The 21274-nt window shown below is 33.6% G+C and overlaps 1 protein-coding gene across 2 annotated transcripts; it reads right to left on the bottom strand.

Moving 5' to 3' along the window:
* Positions 1-19625: 19625 nt before the first annotated feature.
* On the bottom strand, positions 19626-20958 carry LOC149250533 (amino acid transporter AVT6E-like). Of its 2 annotated transcripts, none has more exons than XM_089459119.1 (2): positions 19929-20958; positions 19626-19767 (listed from the first exon to the last, which is right to left on the bottom strand). In XM_089459119.1, the coding sequence occupies exons 1-2, from the start codon at positions 20941-20943 to the stop codon at positions 19724-19726; spliced, it is 1059 nt and encodes a 352-aa protein (XP_089315245.1). In that variant the 5' UTR covers positions 20944-20958; the 3' UTR covers positions 19626-19723. The 2 variants fall into 2 exon arrangements, with proteins under 2 accessions (XP_089315245.1, XP_089315246.1); XM_089459120.1 differs by lacking the exon at positions 19626-19767 and having other exon boundaries at positions 19893-20161; positions 20284-20958.
* Positions 20959-21274: the final 316 nt, after the last annotated feature.

The following is a 21274-nucleotide window of genomic DNA, read 5'->3' as shown; positions in this document are numbered from 1 at the left end:
GGAAAATATTTTTCTAGAGCCCTTCAGATTCTAGGAGTTCGAATGCCCTCATAAGTCTTTTAGGTAGCCTTAGATTCTTTTATTTCCACAATGGTCTCCATGCTTTCGTGTCCGTCTCCCATAATCTATGAACATGAATAATCCATAATTCCCTCACAATGCCAACATGCCTTTTTTATTTGCATGCCAATTTTATGCCACTTGGAAATTCCCCCAAGCCATTTAATGGATTTTGGTTATTTTCATGTGCATTGTTTATGATTATTAAATCATATGTGCCTCTTTTTACACATCCATGGAGTCTTAGCCCCCCATACTCTTTTACGTATTTTTAGTTTGTAGCCATTATATTTTTATTCATATGCATGCGTTATATTAATTACATTTCCAAGCCCTTTAGGCTCAAAACACATATAAATGTCAAAATTGTGCACACAATACCAATCCAAAAACGAAAAATGCTCATGCACATGGGCACAACAACTCCCATAACACAAATACACACATGCACTTGGTCACAACGACCCTAAAAATATGTTCTCAGTTCACCAACCTATTTAATGTGTCATGAATCACCAACCTAGTTCTACATATACATGCCATTTACATTCTAGCGGTCGAGTATGGGCGTTACATTCCCTTCCCCATTATTTAGGTATTTTCCTTAGTGCACACACACATATAACAACTTATTGAAAAGGATGAGTGTATTCTTGGGCCTCATCACATCCTCATGCTCCCATGTATCATCTTCAAGACTGAAATGGGTCAACTACACCTTTATCAAGGTGGCAACTTGATTCTAGAGCACCTTGAATTTCTCATCCAAAATCCACACTGGTTAGACCTAGAAGTTTCCCTTGGGCTCCACCTAAGTCATGTTCCAATCAATCACATGGTTAGCATTAGGAACATGATTTTCAAACAATGAAGCACAAAAAACATTACGAATGTGCATGGATTTTGGCAGTGCAAATCCTATATGCAACTGGACTATAACGAACTAGAATAAAAAAATAAAACAATAAAAAATATACAAACTAATTACACCAATCTATGTTATTAATAATCAACACACATATTCAATTGATTAGCATAAAATTTCCGAAAACCATGAGCAAAGAAAACTTTTTTGTAGAGTGAAGTTAGATCTTACTAGTGTTTTTAGAGTTGTAACACTACCCAGATCTTAGTATTGGGGACGACTCTCTGCCCAATCGTAGGCTAAGTTGCACAAAATCTTTCTACAACTAGTCACTCCATGAGCCCTCAATCAACTACTACAACCAATGAATCATTTCTCTCACAACATTCTCTTTTGGAAATAGTGAATGTATCTCATGTTAGCCTCTCTCATAAAACAATAATAAATCCAAAAATAAATTAATTAATTAAATATTCCAAGTTAGGAATTTGTGCCTAACTCTTGGGTTGTTCCTCTAAGATAGGAGTTAGTTTAGGTAACTCCTATATTGATGTGTGTCTGGTGAGAAATTATCTCAACCAAAGGAGAAATTATCTCAACCAAAAGTGTCTAAGATAGCACGCACTATCTTGAGAACACTGTCTCTCATCTATTTATTTGTAACACTATATTCAATTATTTTGTAATGTATGAATGAGAGATAATACATGAGGAAGCATGAAGCTTCAGCCTTTTTCCGCCAATATTTTGTTTCTGGTTTTTATGTGTGATTTATATATTTATCTGAGTTAATTTCATTTTTCAATATGTGGTATCAGAGCTAGATCTGAACCTATATTGTTTCAAATTAACCTGGGCCATGTTCTGCTCATAGAAACTCTTAATTTTGTCTCTGGTGTTTCTCTGTTATGGGGTTACCTTAGTGTCAAGAAATTCTGCCCAGAATCGTTGCAAGTGTATAATCGCGCCGACCTTGGTGCGAGGTGGGCTGCCATCTGCATGGAATCAGAGGCCTGAGACCTGCAAGAAGTCTGTGTGCTTTGACAAATGGCTGAGAGCCTCTTGGTATCGCTGCGGATTGTCATGTGAAGGCCGTGGGTAGAAGCGCTGAGATCTGCACGGAGGTCGCATCGTGGAGGTCTACCTTAGAGGAACAGCGAACGGGACGTGAAAACGAATATGATCTGGAAGCCGAGAAGCAGCACAAAATTCACTTACCGGACATGACCAGTATTCCAGATGGAGCCTTCGGAGGGGATACTGATTCCCTGAAATGCGTGGGCGCAGAATGTTTTTTCCTCACTTGAATGATCATGGTAGGTGTTTTTATTGTTGCAGTTATGCTCAGTTTGATACTGGTTTATAGAACCCGAAATGTGTATCGCAACATTTATGGAAGGACGGACGACATACAATCGATCAGGTGGGGGATCTGATCATTTTTCTCCAATCACAATCAACAATTCACTGTTCACAATCTGGAATTTACTGTGGGACCAAAATTTTGGTTTCTCATTAGTGAAAAAGTTTCTTATTTGTTTTTTCTATGACCGTTTTGACTTGTAGTTGCATCTACCCTTCCGAGCTAACGCTGTGGTAGATCTCGGCCACATACCAGGAAGAGGATGTCGGGTTTTGCCGGCAATAATTGAATCAAACATATTTTTGTTGGTGCTTAGTATAATATAATACTGGAAACATCTGTATTGAATTAGCCCAGTTAAGTCCAGTGGCTGAAAGAATGGCTAGTGGCTTGGCCTCATTCAAGCCCCATAAAGCCTAGCAGCCAAATCCCATTTTAAGGAACTGGAGAGTTTAGAGTAGCTTTTCGAACTCTTCAATATGTGTTGTCAAAGCAACCAATGCGCAAAAGATAAAAGTTGAGAATTGGTGTGTGTCTGAATTCTTTCTGTCAACTTTTCTGCTACATTCTTGTTTGAACACCTCTGAAATCCTAACGGTTCCTCAAACCCATGCCCACATATTCCAAGAAACCAAAGATAGTTGTGCTCAAGTTTGACTGGTCTGATCGTGCTAGCAATTGTCCGGTGTCTGTGAGAAATCTGCAGTGGAGGACGGAAAAATAATTAAATATGGGAGAAGCGGTAGATAGATCGAATATTTCAGTTGAATGATCCATGCGTGGCTCTTCACATTGCTACGTTGAAGGAGTTTCTGCCACATGAACATCAAGAAGAAATTGGAGTGAAAGGTGTGATTTTCCCATTGATACTAGTTATTCCAACCAAAAATCATTGATTCGAATCCGCAAGGCTCTACTTTGTTCAGAGGTAAGTTTGAGCTTATGTTGTGCCTGCAAGTATTTTATTTGCACATGCAAATAATTTTCCATACGAGTTTTCCACTCATTATTTTCAGGAATAAGGCTCACGTGGATAATTTCAAGAAAGTGAAAAAGTAACTTCTTAAACTGAGTCATGTGGATTTTTATGAAAGGTATATGGTTGTCTTCACATGCATAACACTTTCTGGAATATTTTATTATTCCATTACAACAGAACGAGCCGTATGGTGCATGTTTGAACACAATGTTTGAAGTGATGTTTTCACTTTTTTATAAAGTGATATTGAAGTAAAGTTCTTGGAGGAATAAGAGTGGTATGTGATAATGAGGGCATGTTTTAATACTTTGGAGTGATAAAGTTTTTTTTTAAGTAAGAAGTGATTTTGTATTCAAAGTGATAAGTGGAATTCTTTGAGAGAAAAAAAATTTTGTAATCCGAAGTAATATTTTACTTTGAGAGAGATTTTGAGAGTGAGTCAATGCAGGTAATTTTTGAAGACAAGTTGCTTCAAGCATTTGTGAGCTTGACATTCTCATTGCTTGAGAAATTTGTGAGCTTGACATTCTCATTGCTTGAGAAATTGAAGATTATGTACTCTAAAGTTTAATAAAGATATCATTTTTGTGGTGATTGTTTCCTAGATCCGCCCGAAATTGAATAAGGGGATCTTAGGTACACGAAGAGTGTGTTGATGATGGTGCATGCTTCATGTTGTTGCTTTTTTATTTGTGTCTAGTTTTTGACACATAAATGATCTCATTTAACACACATAAAGTTCAATGCAATCAAGCACAACACCTGTAACAAAATAGCTGCAAGGAAGGATAATTAAGCTCAACACATGCATTTGCATCACTACAACAAATAATCAAAGTTTTCAACATCGGTATTCTACCTCAACAATCAAATTCACTCAATACAATCAAGTTCATGAATCTGCAAACTCCAGCATTTCAAAGCAAAGTCTACATCACTACAATCAAGTTAATGAATCTATAAACTTCAACGTTTCAGAGCACAGTCTACATAAACATTGTTGAACTTGTAATCAAACTCAAATCACATTGAATTGTAAGGGTGCATTCTCGGTTGAAACCAACACCCAAGTCTTGAATTTAGTCAAATTGCATTCATTGTCGTGAATCATTGAAATCATTGTAAGCTTTTTTGGGTGCATTTTCAACAGTGTTTGACACCCTTCCTTTAAAGCACAATCAAGTGAGTCCATGAGTTTTAACTCCAAATGAAACAAACAACAAGTTCACATCTCCTGCAAGCGAGCGTGAGTATTCATTCAAGCAATTTGCATCAAAATAGTACAAAGTTCAGACTTTCAAGCGAGCCAGAGTGAAGATCATTGCAACAACCATCAAAGCAACCAAACAAGTTCAACTCTAACACCAATCAAGCAAGTTGAGATCGACATCAAGCGAGCGTGGCTATTCCTTCAAGTGAGGGTGAAGTCATTAAGTAAGGCAAGTGAGCATTCATGCAAATACGATCATCATCAAGCGAGCGTGCCATTCAAGTCCCATAGCAAGCAAGCCTGTCATCCAAGTAACAAAATCAAGTGCAACAGTTCACAACACGACATCTATGACAAGAGAGCCTGAGTTTAAGTGAGCAAGTTCAGATGGCACAACATATTCAGTTGTTAAACATTCTTCACAGTTTGATCATCTCCAGTGATGAAGACATGGTGCACATCAGCAAAGAAACTCTTGCTGATATTTCACGGCATCTACAACAAACACATGAAACCATTGAGTTTCTTCAACTTGAGTCCCAACTTCAAAGGAATGAATTACAAGAAAAGAGTGATACTTTCAAGTCTTTGAACCATCCAGATGATAAGTCATTCATCCCAACAACTTCAAGTGTCGAAGTTGTTCATGATCAAATTCATATTTCTTCCAAACCCATCATCAAGCCCTGGGAAGAAATTCAAAATAACAAGAATAGACGAGGCTTAGGATATGTCTCTGATGACACCAACTTACATATCCCAGATTATTCCAAGCCAATTAAGTTCATCAGTGCAGGATTTCTTGCACAACACACCTCAGAAGGTTCTGAGAAAATTGCAGACAAACAAAATTGCACTCAACCTGAAGTTCATGTCCAACCGAAACGCTCTCATTGTCAAAGAGCCGGTCATATGGAAGATCAATGTTTTGATCTCCATCCGTGTTGCCATTGTGGCAAGCCCAATCATTCCTCAGAAAAATGTCGCAACCAACAAAAATCAGCGAGATTGAAGATACATTATGAATGGATCGATCCTTGGGAATGGTCATCCACAGTCAAACGGTTATCTCAGTTCTACAACCGACTACAATCACACATAGTACAGCCAGCAGTGAACCGATGATGGTACTCTCATGCAATTGAATGAGGGAGTACAACAGTGAAACTCTCCTACACCTGAAGGGGGGGAGTTCAAATATATTTTGGAGAAGATTGTCTCTCCTTTCAGCTGACAAAGGGGGGAAAATGTCAATGAAATTGACAAGTGGTTGTCAGACTGAAAGTCTCGTCAACATCAGCGAAGTAGCCAGTGGGAATCTTCATCAGCCAGTGGGCATTTGTCATCAGCAGTGAGCATCAGCAAATTCGCCAGTGGGCGATCGACAGCCAAAGCAGCAGTGAGCAGCTTTCATCATAGCAAAAGCAACATTGAGTTGTTTTTCGACATCTTCAGCCAGTGGGCAATCATCATCAGCAAACACGCCAGTGGGCGTTCATCAAATTGTGTCAATGGACACCGGATGCTGTTTTCAAACAAAGGACAGTTGGATCCTTTTACGACTTGGCACATGATGGAGTTGTCAAGCGACATTCAGAGATGAATCAAGCATGCAGCTGATTCATGTTCTCTTCAGATTTGAGTTTTTTCCAGCATCCAGATTTGGCGGTTTTTTCAGGCAATGTTTTTGAGGATCAACATGGGAACTTGGAAGATGGTTCCTCATTCTTATTTTGGATTTATCATTGAAGGGGGGAATGTTAGACTCTCTCATAAAACAATAATAAATCCAAAAATAAATTAATTAATTAAATATTCCAAGTTAGGAATTTGTGCCTAACTCTTGGGTTGTTCCTCTAAGATAGGAGTTAGTTTAGGTAACTCCTATATTGATATGTGTCTGGTGAGAAATTATCTCAACCAAAAGTGTCTAAGATAGCACGCACTATCTTGAGAACATTGTCTCTCATCTATTTATTTGTAACACTATATTCAATTATTTTGTAATGTATGAATGAGAGATAATACATGAGGAAGCATGAAGCTTCAGCCTTTTTCCACCAATATTGTGTGTCTGGTTTTTCATTCATTAAACGAAAGGGAATCTACATACACACAATCCATGTGTCATCATGCCAACTTCTATTTTTCTTTGTCTTGAGTTTTTGTTAACTCAACCTTTTACTTAATTTAAATCTTTACTTGTTTTATTCCTTTTTACTTGTTGTTAACATTACTTATTCTTATTATTTTTAAAGTTTATTTTTATATATTTATTCAAAACATAGTTTATTATTTATTATTTTATTTATTTACTATTATTATTTTCATTATTTATTATTTATTTTATTTATTTATTATTATTATATTTTCTTTGTTATTTATTGTTTTACTCATTTAATATTATTTGATTTATTATTATTATTATTTATTGATTTATTAATATGGGGCATTACATACTCCCCCTCTTTAAGGAACTTCATCCTGAAGTTAAGTTTAATCATTTTATTTATTTATTTATTACTTCACGTTTTCCCAACACTCTCTATTGAACTAATATACCAGTAGGCATCGAAAGTTACATCACAACGTTGAGGAAATCCCAAGGAATCTCAAGTTCTTTCTCCCAACTTTTAGAACTAGGCATAAAGCCTCATCTACCCCAAGGCAGGTATTCGGTCCCAATACTCAATGACTCTAGTCATCTCGCAAGGCTGGCCCAACTCCCTCCACATTCACTAAGGTACAGAGCCCCAAAAATCAAAGTCCTACAACCACTTTTGGACTTTGACATCCCAATCCAATATCAAGCACTTGACCTCCTCAAGGTAGTCCTATATCCCCTTGAGAGTTATCCATCAAGAGTTATAAAAGGCAAAAAGAAACATTGGCATAGGTAGCGTTGATTGAATTTGTCCCCAACCCATATGGTGTCATATATTCTCCCTCGTAGGTATGGGCTCCCACGGTATCGTCAAATAAACGACCCTCTCAACCCATTGGTGGATTTCCTATCAATCAACACCTCTCAACATGCAACCAATGCATTAGTCATAACATCATAATATCATAGAAAATAATCCACTTTGCATCATGAGAATATAACAACTCATCATTAAAGTTGCGTAAAATCATCACATACCATAAAATCATGAAATACCATCATAAGTTATAACATTGACATATATGTATCAAAGATATATCATGACATCACATAATAAATGGAACCACATGTCAATATAACCTCATATCATAACATCATAAATATGAGAATCATCTCAATAAATATCAAATATATAGCAATAATACACTATAAGCATTCTTATCATGATTCATTAGAAAAAAATATTTCATTTGCTTCTATAAACAATGAATACCAATAATGAAATAGGATTATTCAACATCCATATAGGATCTAGGCTATCTCATCAATATTGTTAGTGTCATGTTTTCATCAAGATACCAATTACATTTAAATAATCATTTCCTATTCTTTCAACTAGGAAGTTTATTATTTACATTATAGATATGGTCATTTAAGTACATCGTTAAACTTCAAATGAGCCTCATCATCTTGAACCTTAATCTCTAATCATGTATTCTTCCTTCCGCAAGGCAATTTAGTTAAATTCATTATAAACATATTACTAGACATACAATCATTCTTTAAATCATCAATATCAAAATTAAAATTCCATTATATATATATATATATATATATATATATATATATATATATATATATATATATATATATATATATATATATTCATATTCTTATCGATTCTATTACCGTCCTACTCAATGCCACACAAACACTAGGTCATCAATGTTTAAGTATGTTGTCATGATTAATCCACTTGCACTAGGGAATTTTAAACCTAGGTGATTTATCCATCACATCATTTTTCATCTTCAAAAGATTTGCTTATCTCATCAAGTTCCCATCTCAATATCACTTGATCTATTTATTGTAAATTCACCCTTCTTCAAGTTGGGCTAGAGATTATTCCCTTTCACTTTTGGCTCGCAAAGATTATATTTGGTCTAGAATATGAAGCACTTGGAACCCCTACTACCTTTATCATCTACAAAAGCATTTTAAATGTTTGGTGTGCTTGGCAATAACTTCTTTCAATCTGATCGGCACAAACTTGATAAGTTGATTTATGTAAGTCCGAATATATTGTTAATAACTCATGAAACAATGAGTGCACATAAATCAAGTACACTCTCTGCTAATTGGTTCTCGCTTATGTTGTCAATCTGTACATAATTCTTCTCAAGGTCTCCTTATTGAATTTCTAGAAACATTCCTTCTTATACTCAATTGTTATCTTTGGTCATCTAAACCCTTAAAACATTTTTCTATTCTATCAATTTGTCATTCCTCAATTATGATGTTCACAACTTAATATTTTTACACTTTTAAATTTTGTAGGTCACGCTATGACCCTTACCAATCATGTTGCTCAATCCACTCATTAATATCCTTAAGAGAACTTGTTACTTGAGAAATACACTGCTTAGTATCATCACATAAATTAGCCCTAGACACTATTACATTTTCACAATTCTTTCACACTTCAATGTTACACACCTTAAGAAAATGTATGAGCTTTAATTATCTATTCCAATCCCAAAATTTCGTATTTTTTTTCTCCACATTAACACCCTACTCACCTACCACTACTTTGGACTTACCATGAAAATACTACCTTTATGCTAAGGTATTTTCCCTTTTTTCGCTTGTGATATCTTCTGAACTCTCTTTTATCAACTTCATTCCCATCATATAGACATTTATGGGTTTATTGTTCTTGTAATCAAATGTTATCATAATCCCTACAACTCCTTAAAAATGATCGCAATCATTATTTGATCCTTCAATTTCATTGGTTAATTGAAAATATTTTCATGTTAATTGGTAATATTTTCTTGTTGGTAGGAACCATCCTTATTTAGACCTTATAGTGATCCCTCCCATGCCAAAATACTTCTATGATTCTACAATATTTTCCACAAGTGTATTTATTGATGGAATACATTGATAGAAACAAGTTATTTCATCATGACTATCATGTTCTAGGATAGGCTACTTGTGGATTTCTTATTCTTGTTTGTGAAACTTCCACTCAATCCCCTATATCTATCTAGTACTTTTGTTGTTCATCTCCTCATTCCAGGCATAGTTACCACTTATAAACTACTTCTCCTTCCTTAATGTATGCAATTTCCTCTCAATATATTTCATAAATGTGATCATTATCCTTAAAACAACACTTACTCACACTTATCAAACTCAATATTAGCATATATTTCTAACCTGAAAATTAAAGAAATAATATTATTGCATATCGAAAATAACCATCAGTGTTATGTACTACACTAACCATTTGAACCTTTACCATGCTAATAAAATTTTGGATTACCAATTGGACTATAGATTCTTCCCCTCTATTTTTTGGTTTGTCAAATATATATCATGAATTGTGATTAACCATTTCAATCATGATTTTGCTTGAGATCCTATGGTAAGTAATGTGAATGTTAACTTGAATCACTCAATACTAACTTGATTCATACATATTTTCACTATTTATAAAGTACATGTCTCATCATACATTTATTAAGGCTTTATTAAACAAGGGCTACATAGTAGCTAGTACTTGTCGCTTAGTTTAAATATAACTTAATTAAGCTAAAAAAAATAAAGAAAAAGATTTCATCACAAAAGTAAAACAACTACACCAAAAATTAAGAAATATGATTAACTAATATTGTTTATATTAACATATATACACTTTAATATATATGTTTTTTTATGTGTTTTATTTTTTTATTAATATATTCAATTTGTTTTTAATTAAATTTATTAAAATATATTTTTAATATAATAATAAGTCATCTTAAATTGAAAATATGGCTACATAGTAGCTAGTACTTGTCGCTTAGTTTAAATATAACTTAATTAAACTAAAAAAATAATAAAGAAAAAGATTTCATCACAAAAGTAAAACAACTACACCAAAAATTAAGAAATATGATTAACTAATATTGTTTATATTAACATATATACATTTTAATATATATGTTTTTTTATGTGTTTTATTTTTTATTAATATATACAATTTGTTTTAATTAAATTTATTAAAATATATTTTTAATATAATAATAAGTCATCTTAAATTGAAAATATGGAGAAAAAACTATACTTCATAAAAATGAAATAAAAATAAATAAAACTAAAAACAAAAAATTAGTATTATTGTTAACCCCGTTTTATTTATTGATTATTTTTCTTTGGATATATATATATGTGTGTGTTTATATATATATATATATATATATATATATATATATATATATATATATATATATATATATCTATATATATATATATATATATATATATATAGACTTGTGTATATTTTTAATTTATTTTATTTTATTTCTATTAATTATTTTTTTATCAAAAGATCTTGTCTCGATTAGTGTCTTCACTCATGTTTATAATTTTTTACTCCTTTCTTTCAAAGTTTGATTTTGGATTGATTTATTTATTTATCTATTTTTTTAAATTAATTTAAATACACTAGTTGTTTAATATAGTTGTTACTTATTAATATTTGTTTTTTAATAAATTAATAAAATAATATCAATGTAGCCATTACTTAATAATATTTGTTTTTAATATATTAATAAATTAATATTATAATTTAAATATTGTTGTTCAAATACAGCCGTTGCTTGAAATTATGTCTCTACATTACTCTTCATTTAAGCCTTTGCCATGGTCTGCCTCTTTATCTGGTCTGATGATGAACCACACTTGTTGGTTTGAAAGGCGTCGGCCAAAAAAATTCTCTTATGTGATTTCTACGGAAAGACTTTGCTTAATTCATATCACAAAAGCTTGAATACAGAAAAAATTAGTAATTACTAGAAATGGAAGTTACTAAATAGCGCATAATAAGACCTCAACCAATCACATACAAATAAATAATAATAATAATAATAAATGTCCATTGGGTAGCTCAATTGGCAATGGTTGTGGAAATGAAGTTTCACTAAACTAGAAGTCTTGGGTTCAAGTCTCACCAAACTAGAAGTCTCGGGTTCAAATCTTATGTTATCCCTAATCAAGGTGAGAAGTTAGACATGATGAAGATGTAATCCTACCAACTTTACTAAAAAAACGAATTTCCAATATTAAATTATAACTAAGTGATAAAAAAATTTAATCAAAATCAAATTATCAAATCTAAACTAATCTTAACCTCCAATATATATAATTCTAAAATCTACATAAATTATTAAAATTAAGTTATACATATTTAAAATGATAATGAAAAAATATAATATTACTCATAATCCTACTTAAACCTATTAATCATATTTTTATATTAAATTAATATTTTTTTAATTATTATTTAAAACAATTTTGACTACTTCACTTGGACTCTTTGAAGTGAAATGTATCATTAAGACAAGCTTGATTTCAACATCCTTTTGATTAAGAGATGTGTGACTTATCAAATGGAGAACCTACATGGTGTTGAATTGTAAATGTAAGTGTAACTTTTCGTTCAATACACTACGTACAGAGAGAACCATATGTTTTATTTTTCGGTGATATGTGACATACTATAGTTTCTCTCATAACTTTAAGATTGATGCACATTTAATACGATCTACTGTCTCATTTCATTGACTCTCCTATCCAGCCTCTTAATTGATTAAATAAATAATAGTTAGTAACCAGTACCGACACTTCTTATTTATTAAGTAATTCTCTTTCATAATTTTAAGATTATGCAAATTTTATAAGATTTTTTAATTGAATTTTTTATTTTGTTTTCGAATGGATTAAATTAGTTTGGATTTATTTTAATTTCTGATTTATCAAGTCTGTAAAAGGATATTATTTTTTCATAGTAAAAGAGATTTAATTTTTCTCAAGCTTAATCTATTTAAGGTTAAAATGGGTCTATTTTGGTATTAATATTAATATTAGAAATTTTTTACATAACATAATAAAATATTACAATTTTGATGTGGAAATATTTATGTCTAGTTTGTGAGAAAAAGTTTTTAGGCGTAAATCACATAATAATACATTTGTCCACGCATTTCGAATCAACTAATATAGTTCATGTCATTAAAAATTTTAATATATTTATACACTATAGTTTTTCATCCATTTTAGAAATATTTAATTAAAATATATATATATTAAAAAAATTTGAAACAAATTTCAAATATTTTTGTATTGTAATTTTTCTTTCTATATAATTATTTTCATTTTTATTTTAATTAAACATTAATTATTTTCATTTTTATTTTAATTAAACATTAATTATTTTCATTTTTATTTTAATTAAACATTAATTTATTTATTTTTATTATTATTTTATTCATACTTATACATCACCTATATAGTTGTATCACATAACTAACCAGTACCAACAAGGCCTTAATTTAATAAACTGTTGGAAAAATCAAGCTTACCACGTGAAGAGATCCATTAAACCAATTTTGCATCACGTTTGAAAGAGAAGGGAATATAAATTTTCTTGGATGGTGTTCAATGAAACAAGAAGCATCCTTGAATTTAAAGATGGCATAAAACCATTATTCATGAATTTTCAATCAATCCTTAAATTTTTCCATTTAAATAATATTTAAAGATTTATACCTTGACAACTAAGATTCTTAACTAAAACAAAAAGACTTTTGATTTATGGGTCCGGGTCCATGGATATACCATCGTTCAATATCACCGGTTTCAATAGTCAATGACAAGTCCATATATATTGTATTCACTCAATATCACCGATTTCAATGGCTAACGATGCCAACTTCATCGATATTACAGTGCGTTCTATAATTTTGCGTATATTATAGTGGTGGAATCTATAGCTTTGGGGGAATCTATGTTATATTTAATATATATTTATTACAGCAGTGAATGAATGAATGATTTTAATGAAGCTTATGAGCTTGAGTAGTTCAAGGGATTAAGAGAATAATATTTTTAATTTATTTTCAAAAATATATTATAGTGGTAAAATTTATAGTTTTGAAGAATTGATGTTATATTTAATATATATTTATTAGATGAGTGAATGAATGAATGATTTTAATGAAGTTTGAGTCTGAGCAGAAAGGATTTAGAGAATAACAATTTTAACTTATTTTCATATTTTTTTTGATGCCGGAATGAGTCTTGACTAGAAGGCTAGCAATCTGATTGATCTTGTCTTTGTCAAATAGATGTCATTCCGTCTCCACTACATCCTTATTGCAGAAAATGCAAGTTCTCTCTTCCCAAACTTCCTTGGGACCTTCCACATGTCAATTTCACATTTAAGGTGATGTGACCTTGTCCTTACATGTGCCACTAACACCCTTACTTTTCCTTTAATAATTGCTCTTAAATATGTTTTCTCAGCGTAATCACAAAAATTGAACTCTTTAATATAATATGTTTTTTATGCCCATTGTAATTGATTTATATGGCAATCCTAAATTTTTCTATCACAATTTTTTATTTCTGGTTGGTTTTATTTCTTCATTAATATTAAGACATTCATGGAACTTGATATCCCACAGTATAATATGAACTTGCATTTATCTGTAACCATAATTATCCTTTTCTTTGTATGCTTCAAGCACCGCATTGCTAGCCACGGTAGCCGCTACGCCGTCGGCCGCGTGTGCGAGGGGGCGGTGGCTTGTGGCGCTTCTGCTTCCAGACCTCGTAGACGGAGAAATGGACAGCATGGGCGTGTCTAGCCCCGACACCCATGCAGCAATGCCCTTATAAAACCCCATCGGGCCCTCGCTCTTCGTCATGGAGATGAAAGTTCTGCCCATGGATGCGCGACGGGAGCCCCCGCCCACGATGGACGCCGCCCCTGCATACAGGTCATCAAACTGTCCAAGGAGAACATGGCCATGGCCATGTGCTCCGCCATGCCAACTACAGAGCCCGCTACCAAGAATTTGCCAGAAGCTCGGCCTCTCGCGTGACCGCCGAGGGCATTCGATCAGCGGCAACGACCCCTCGTAATAGGCCGATCTTGAAGAAACCGGCCACTGAAAACGGCGTTCTGCCATGGTGATGGTAAAGGAGGTCTAGGGTGTCACGAGATTTCAGTGTTTCAAAAGGGTTTCAGAAGCCATTCGCGGCTGTAATCATCGAGATACGGTTTAGTGTCAGTTAACAGGGAATTAGGCGGTTTAGTGTCAGTAGACGGGGATTGGGTTGCGAGAAAGAGGCAGGGTGGGATGTTTTGGAATTTTTATTAATATTGAATCTATTTCTATTATTTAAAAACAATTTAAACACTCCCAAATTTATTTATTTTTAATTGATAGAAAAATTGCAGTCCATGACGATTTCACATTATACCATGATGTATTTCACTAATGCTGTTTAACTCTGGTGGAAGTGGCTACTTCTAGTATATATGGAAATGAAAATGATATTTTAAGGTGCACCAGAGTAAAACTAGCAATTGCCTTAAAAAGTGCAAAAAGAGGTTGATAGATTTTTTAAATTAGAAAAATAGTATGGAAATTGGAAAAATGATAAAAAAAATGCATTTATAGATATGTATTCAGCTCATAAAAATGAAGGACCCCCATAACAAAAATGAATAATATATATTATAATTTTTAAAATATAATAATTAAAAATTAAATCTTATTGTTTTGAAAAAATTATTAACAATTAATTATTTAATGGTTAACATTTATGAATTCCACAATTTACTTCTCATTACGATTATTAGATTTAAAATAATATGTTTTTATCAACTAAACAAAATGGTTGGTTTTTTTTCCTTGACTTCCATTTAGTATAAAAATCATGTACTAACATTTTAATGGAATTATTTCCTTCTATTTTCATGTTAAATTTAACCTTTTTCGCATTATTTCATACATACATTTCATATATAATCATAGTCATTTCTAATGATAACATATTATTTAATATTTCATACCTACATTTGATATATAGTCATTTCTAATGATAACATATTATTTAACAATTCATGCCTAAACTGAAATTGGTCAATTTAACTTTGAGATACAATTAATTTAACTTTGGAATTAAGAGAGTTGGTCAATTTAACTTTGAGATACGTTTAATTTAACTTTGGAATTAAGGGAGTTCCATTATAATGTGTAATGGAGTGTCATTATAATGTGTAATGGAGTGTGTGGTTGAGGTACTTTTCTTTTTAATTATTAATTCTTATTATTTTTAATTCAGTTAATTTTAATATAATATTATTTATTATTTTTTAATTGTTTTGTATTTTTTTAATACAATATTATTTATTAATTTTTAATTGTTTTTGTTTGTTTGTTAGGTAATGTGAGTTATGGGATAACTGACATTTTTAACCTGTGGCTTGAGTAGCCACAATGCAAGGGCATCAAAGTCGTTAAAATTACCTGAAGACCACACACCAACCCTTAGCATGATTAGATGTTTGCCCATAGAGTTTTAAACTGGAACTTTTCACCACAGAGTGCCTTAAAAGAGCACCATGTCATCATCTATTCTATGCCCTATGCACTTCACATTTTACTTTTTATTATTAATTTTTTCTTTTTAAATTTGTCTGGCATTATGGATTTGTTTTAATTATTTTTTTGATCTAATGCTTCACTACAAATATCTCCCATTAAGAGATTCAAAGCACCTCTCCACACACGACAATTGAGATTGCAAACCAAAATAGATTAGAGCTTACGTATACTTGTTCACAAGGGTGAAATGATGGATTTTATGATGGAGATTGGGAATAGGAGAGTTGTTCTAAATAGGGTAATCGACAATGTTCTAAATTGGCACTCAAGGTGCACAAGGGAGAATCAAAGGGTAAAAGCAAGTATGTTCTCTCAATGTTCACTTGTTTATGGAATGTTGAATCCATGTTGCAATGGGTGGAGGGATATATACTCTATTGGGAGTAGCACAACTTCATTGAGCTAGTTCACAGAAATGACACAAAAGGCTCATCAAGATCCTTCCTTATTCCAACTCTAGTTGTAGTCCATGGGAGCCAAAAATGGTTTATTCCAAACATAGAAATGCCAACTAAGGTAACATCTAACCCTATTGAAACCAATAATTACAAAAATTGCAATTGTAGTATTAGAGGAATTAATTAACGTAAATATTTGTTTTTAAATCGTGAAAGACCCTATAAACATAAACATGCCTATTACAGGTTATTAATAAGTTGTCACAAATTGTCACAATGGTGTTGTCAATTTTAAGCTAAAAGTTAAGTTGTAAAAGACCCTATAAACATAAACATGACTGTCACTAGTTATTAATAAGTTGTCACAATGCTGTTGTCAATTTTAAGCTAAAAAGTTAAGTTGTGAAAGACCCTATAAACATAAACATGACCGTCACTAGTTATTAATAAGTTGTCACAATGGTGTTGTCAATCTTAAATTAAAAAGTAAGTTGTGAAAACCCTATAAACATAACGATGACTGTTACTAATTATTAATAAATTATCACAATGGTATTATCAATTTTAAGCTAAAAAATGAGTTGCGAAAAAGCCCCATAAGCATTACCATCCGTGATTATTAATAAATATTCACAATGGTGTTGTCACTTTCAAACTATACCATTACACTGAAAGTTTTTGTTAGTTGTGAAAAACCCCATAAACATAAAGATGAAAGTTTTTATCACAGAAGGTTAGTTGTGAAAAGCCCTATAAACAATGTCACTAGTTAGTTGTTAATAAGCTTGCAAAAATGCATGCGAGACCTGGATAGGTTGGGCTGATCGATATCAATTGTGTATACTCCACTTATGGATAGGTGATTCATTTAAAGTTCTCACTGAGACCAATGGGCACTGCCTCTGGCTACCCAGCTCTTCTTTTAGTAAAAGCAGCCCAACTTATATATTTGTATTGTTCTTTTCTTGTTATTTTATCAGCCTAATAAGGGCTGGTTGAGTCGTGGATTCTGCAGCATTGACTTTTCATTATATGTGATCGATATCAATTGTGTATGCCCCACTTATGTATAGGTGATTCATTTAAAGTTCTCACTAAACCAATGGGCACTGCCCCTTGCTACCCTGCTCTTCTTTTAGTAAAAGCAGCCCAACTTATATATTTGTATGGATATTTTCTTGTTATTTTATCAGCCTAATAAGGGCTGATTGAGTTGTGGATTCTGCATGCTACTGACGCTGATTACTACAGTTCCACGTATTGATCGTGATTACAGCAATTCACACATTAACCTAAATACTTTTTTTAGTGAATAGTTAATGACTTTGAGGCAGATAGATCAGAGGAAAGTACAGGACACCAAATTGGTGGTAAACAATAGGCATCCTGGAGCAATGCTTTAATTGTTGTATATGTGTAGATATATTGTCGATATGTGTGCATGTGTCCAATATATACAACAATTAATGATGCACTGTGAGGTGCATAATGCTGTGAATTGGTAGGCCGTCATGGTTACACCGAGTGGTTGGGACTCATTGTTTATGCTGTTCACCTCGGTTTAAATCTCTGGATACCTACTGATGGATGATGGTGGGCTTTGCATGAAAAAATTAAGGGTTATAGTGATTACCTGGGGTTTTGATCCTGTGTCACGTGGATGAGATTTTGACTGGTTACTAATTTTGTTGGGTTAGTAAAAATAGCATGCCAACATGGTAATAAATTATCTGGAGAACGACTCTAACAAAGCAGCTACACTAGTATGTAAAAGATTGTTTCAAGAATTATATCAAAAGTATATATGAAAAAGCAACAGTAAACTTGAATTTTGGAAACGGAATCAAATCCATAGATAAGAAACAGTTATCCTTGGATGTAAAATATCATGTACAAGGAAGCACACATAATATACAGCGCTTCATGATGCAACGATTGGTCCCATGCACATAAACATGGCTATGTTTGGGTGGAATCCATCAAGCTATGGAAACAAAGGTATTTCTGCTTTGAAAATGCATCTTATATTCCATTATTAGACAACAAAAATTACATCAAGAATTATAGGCTGTGGCACCAAAGCATGAACATGCAAGCCTCCATGATTTAAAATGCCTAAAATTCCATGCAGTCAACAAATTATTTAAACCCGATGAAGGAATGTCCGTGAGTATGTATGGTACCAAACTTGAAAAGTCGATAGTGCATGCAAAGAGTCTCTCTAGGAGCAATAAAACAGGCTGCAGTGTACTAAAACTTTTGGGAATAACATGTTGGCCTCTCATATGCCTATAATGTAACTGCAAAAATATAAATATACTAAACTGGCAATACCAATGACCAAAAAATCATACCTGTGTATGATTTCAAGTCAATGAAGATTCAAGAAAGATGGTTTCTAATTTTTGCAGGTTGTTTCCCCATCCATGAATCAATCATGTTCCTTTACTCTGTTTCTCAGTTGCATATCCTCATTTGTTGAAGTTTTTCTTCCTGGGCAAACTACTATCATACTTAAAAGCATGCAACATAAAAATAACTGTAGGCCTTTAGAAGGAGATCATACTGCTTGGCTCAGAAGCTGAACAAAACAAACATTCATGTATTTGAGTAGGGTTTTTTCAACTCTAGCAAGAAGAATGCATTTTAACACATGATATCTCTCAGCTTTCAAAAAGAGTTAAAACCAATTTAAACTGCAGATTGTACAACCCAAGCAGGACACTTGGCATGAAAAAGCGAGCTATAACTCATGGAATTAGACTGTGTCTACATCCCATATTCAAGTGTTCTTGCCTGTATGCTCAATTATGTGCATGGATAAATCACAAAGTGCTTTTCAGTTCTCCTGTCTGAATCAGCAAGCCTTGAAAAAAATTAGGCTGATGAGATATAACATTATAAGAATAAGGCGCTTCCCAACATAGCGCCACTTCTAGAATATATTTAGTTATTTCCAGTGGTAAGATTTAAAAGATTTCCAAGAACTCCTATAATGCTCACAACCAATGCCATGACAAGCATAGCCCACGGGAGAATCTTCTTCCTTAATCCTAAGCTTTCCTCTCGTTGGTTGGGGTGAGACCTCAGGGCTATCAAAGCAGGAAATATGAAACCTAAAGATAGACCTGTGGTTGCTCCTGTGAACTGAAAAGCTACCCAAATATTGGGAATCAAAGTAGATCCCATGTAAAGAAAAACCAAAACAGTGATAGTCAAGATGACAAACCTCCTGTTGCTCTCAGAGAGGGGCTTCGATCCCTTGAAGACCATGCAATCCATTGTCTGCCGAAGTGAAAAATGGATCACAGGAAAAACAAGCATCAAATGGAGCACATATCCAACCCTAATAATGTTATCAAGAATGGAACTGAAAGGAATTTCAAGGTCTTTGTCAAAATTTGACAAAATATCTGAATCTGTAGATTGCCCAAATAGAAGATAACCTGATATTGCAGTAGATTCGTACACCAACACACACAGCACTGTGGTGATCCTTCCAACCCTGTTCATCTTAGCAGGCGTTCTATCCTGCATTTCGTTATAGATCGGCTGTACATTGAAATGACATATGTATGCATTGGTCATGATTGGGATTACCACGAGAAGATCCAAAATTGCCCTTTTGGACCCAACATCAGGAAGCAGCCGAGGCCTCTCGATCTTGCCTTCTATAAGCCTAACAAAGGCAATAATTGATGACAAAACAACAAAAACAACTGCAAGTGCAACAGATGCAGCAGATGTGAATTTCAATGAATCTATCTTCTTAAGAGCACAGAGAGGCGCCAGAACAAATACCATTGTGATGAAAACTATCAGTCTCCGATCGCTCCACCACCCTTCCTTTCCTGTCCATTGATCAAAAAGCCCCTGGTGATGCGAAGATCCGGACATCACATCTCCCATGATAATTAAATAAACAATCATAATCCCTGCATTGTTTACAATAATACAAATCTCTGATAAAACCCTGGCAGAGTGCCCACAAACAGATTCAACAGTTTCACCATAATTAGAAGCTTTCAGGCGAACAGAAAACTCGACCAGCAACTCAATGCTTATTTCCGAGAGAATACCCATCAGGATTATCACTGCAAAGCATAATGGCAGACCCAAAACTTTCATTGTTGCAGGCAGTGCCATAATTCCTGCACCAATTACAGTCGTCGCCAGATTGAAAACTGCACTAGGGATACCAGATCCAGACGCCACTTCTGCTATCCCTGATTTTTCTGTTGACAATAGGGGTAAAGCATCACTGTCTTCCGAACGCAATGCCTTTGAGGTAACCCCATTGACAGACTTCTTGATCTCTGCCTCGTTGTCCAGCGATATGTCCTGCGTTTGCAGCTCGATGAACGAGTGCTTTATTCGGCCCTGCATTGTGTACCTGGTGGAATTGCGAATGAGAGAGGGCAGCAAAGGCTCTGTTGGCGAGAGGTTTGGAGAATGCGCCATTACTACCCTACTCTAGAGTGCCAGGCTTTGTGTGATGGTTACCTACATTCTCGCAAGGAAAGGGCGGCTGCTGGCAGGAAAAACGGGCAGACGTGCGATCCTGGTTTGAGTTTTCTATTTGAATGTTTAGATTTATGGCCATCAACACCCAGCCCTTCCGATGCTGGGTAAGCATCACATCGCTGGGTGAAAAATGCAAGGGTAATTGATCAGTCTACAACCCGGATATCAAGCACGGCCACACAACTGTGGGCAGCAAGGGACATCATTTATGGTGGAGCATAAGGCCACGTGTCAACACGGGAGACAAAGGAACGATGAAAGTCTGTTC

This window comes from Pinus tabuliformis, chromosome 7 (genome assembly GCF_031772625.1).
Source record: "Pinus tabuliformis cultivar Carrire ecotype Pingquan chromosome 7, CPIR1, whole genome shotgun sequence".
Lineage (NCBI taxonomy): Eukaryota > Viridiplantae > Streptophyta > Pinopsida > Pinales > Pinaceae > Pinus > Pinus tabuliformis.
The sequence above is the reverse complement of the archived record's forward strand: the minus strand, read 5'-3'. Positions and strand labels throughout refer to the sequence as shown.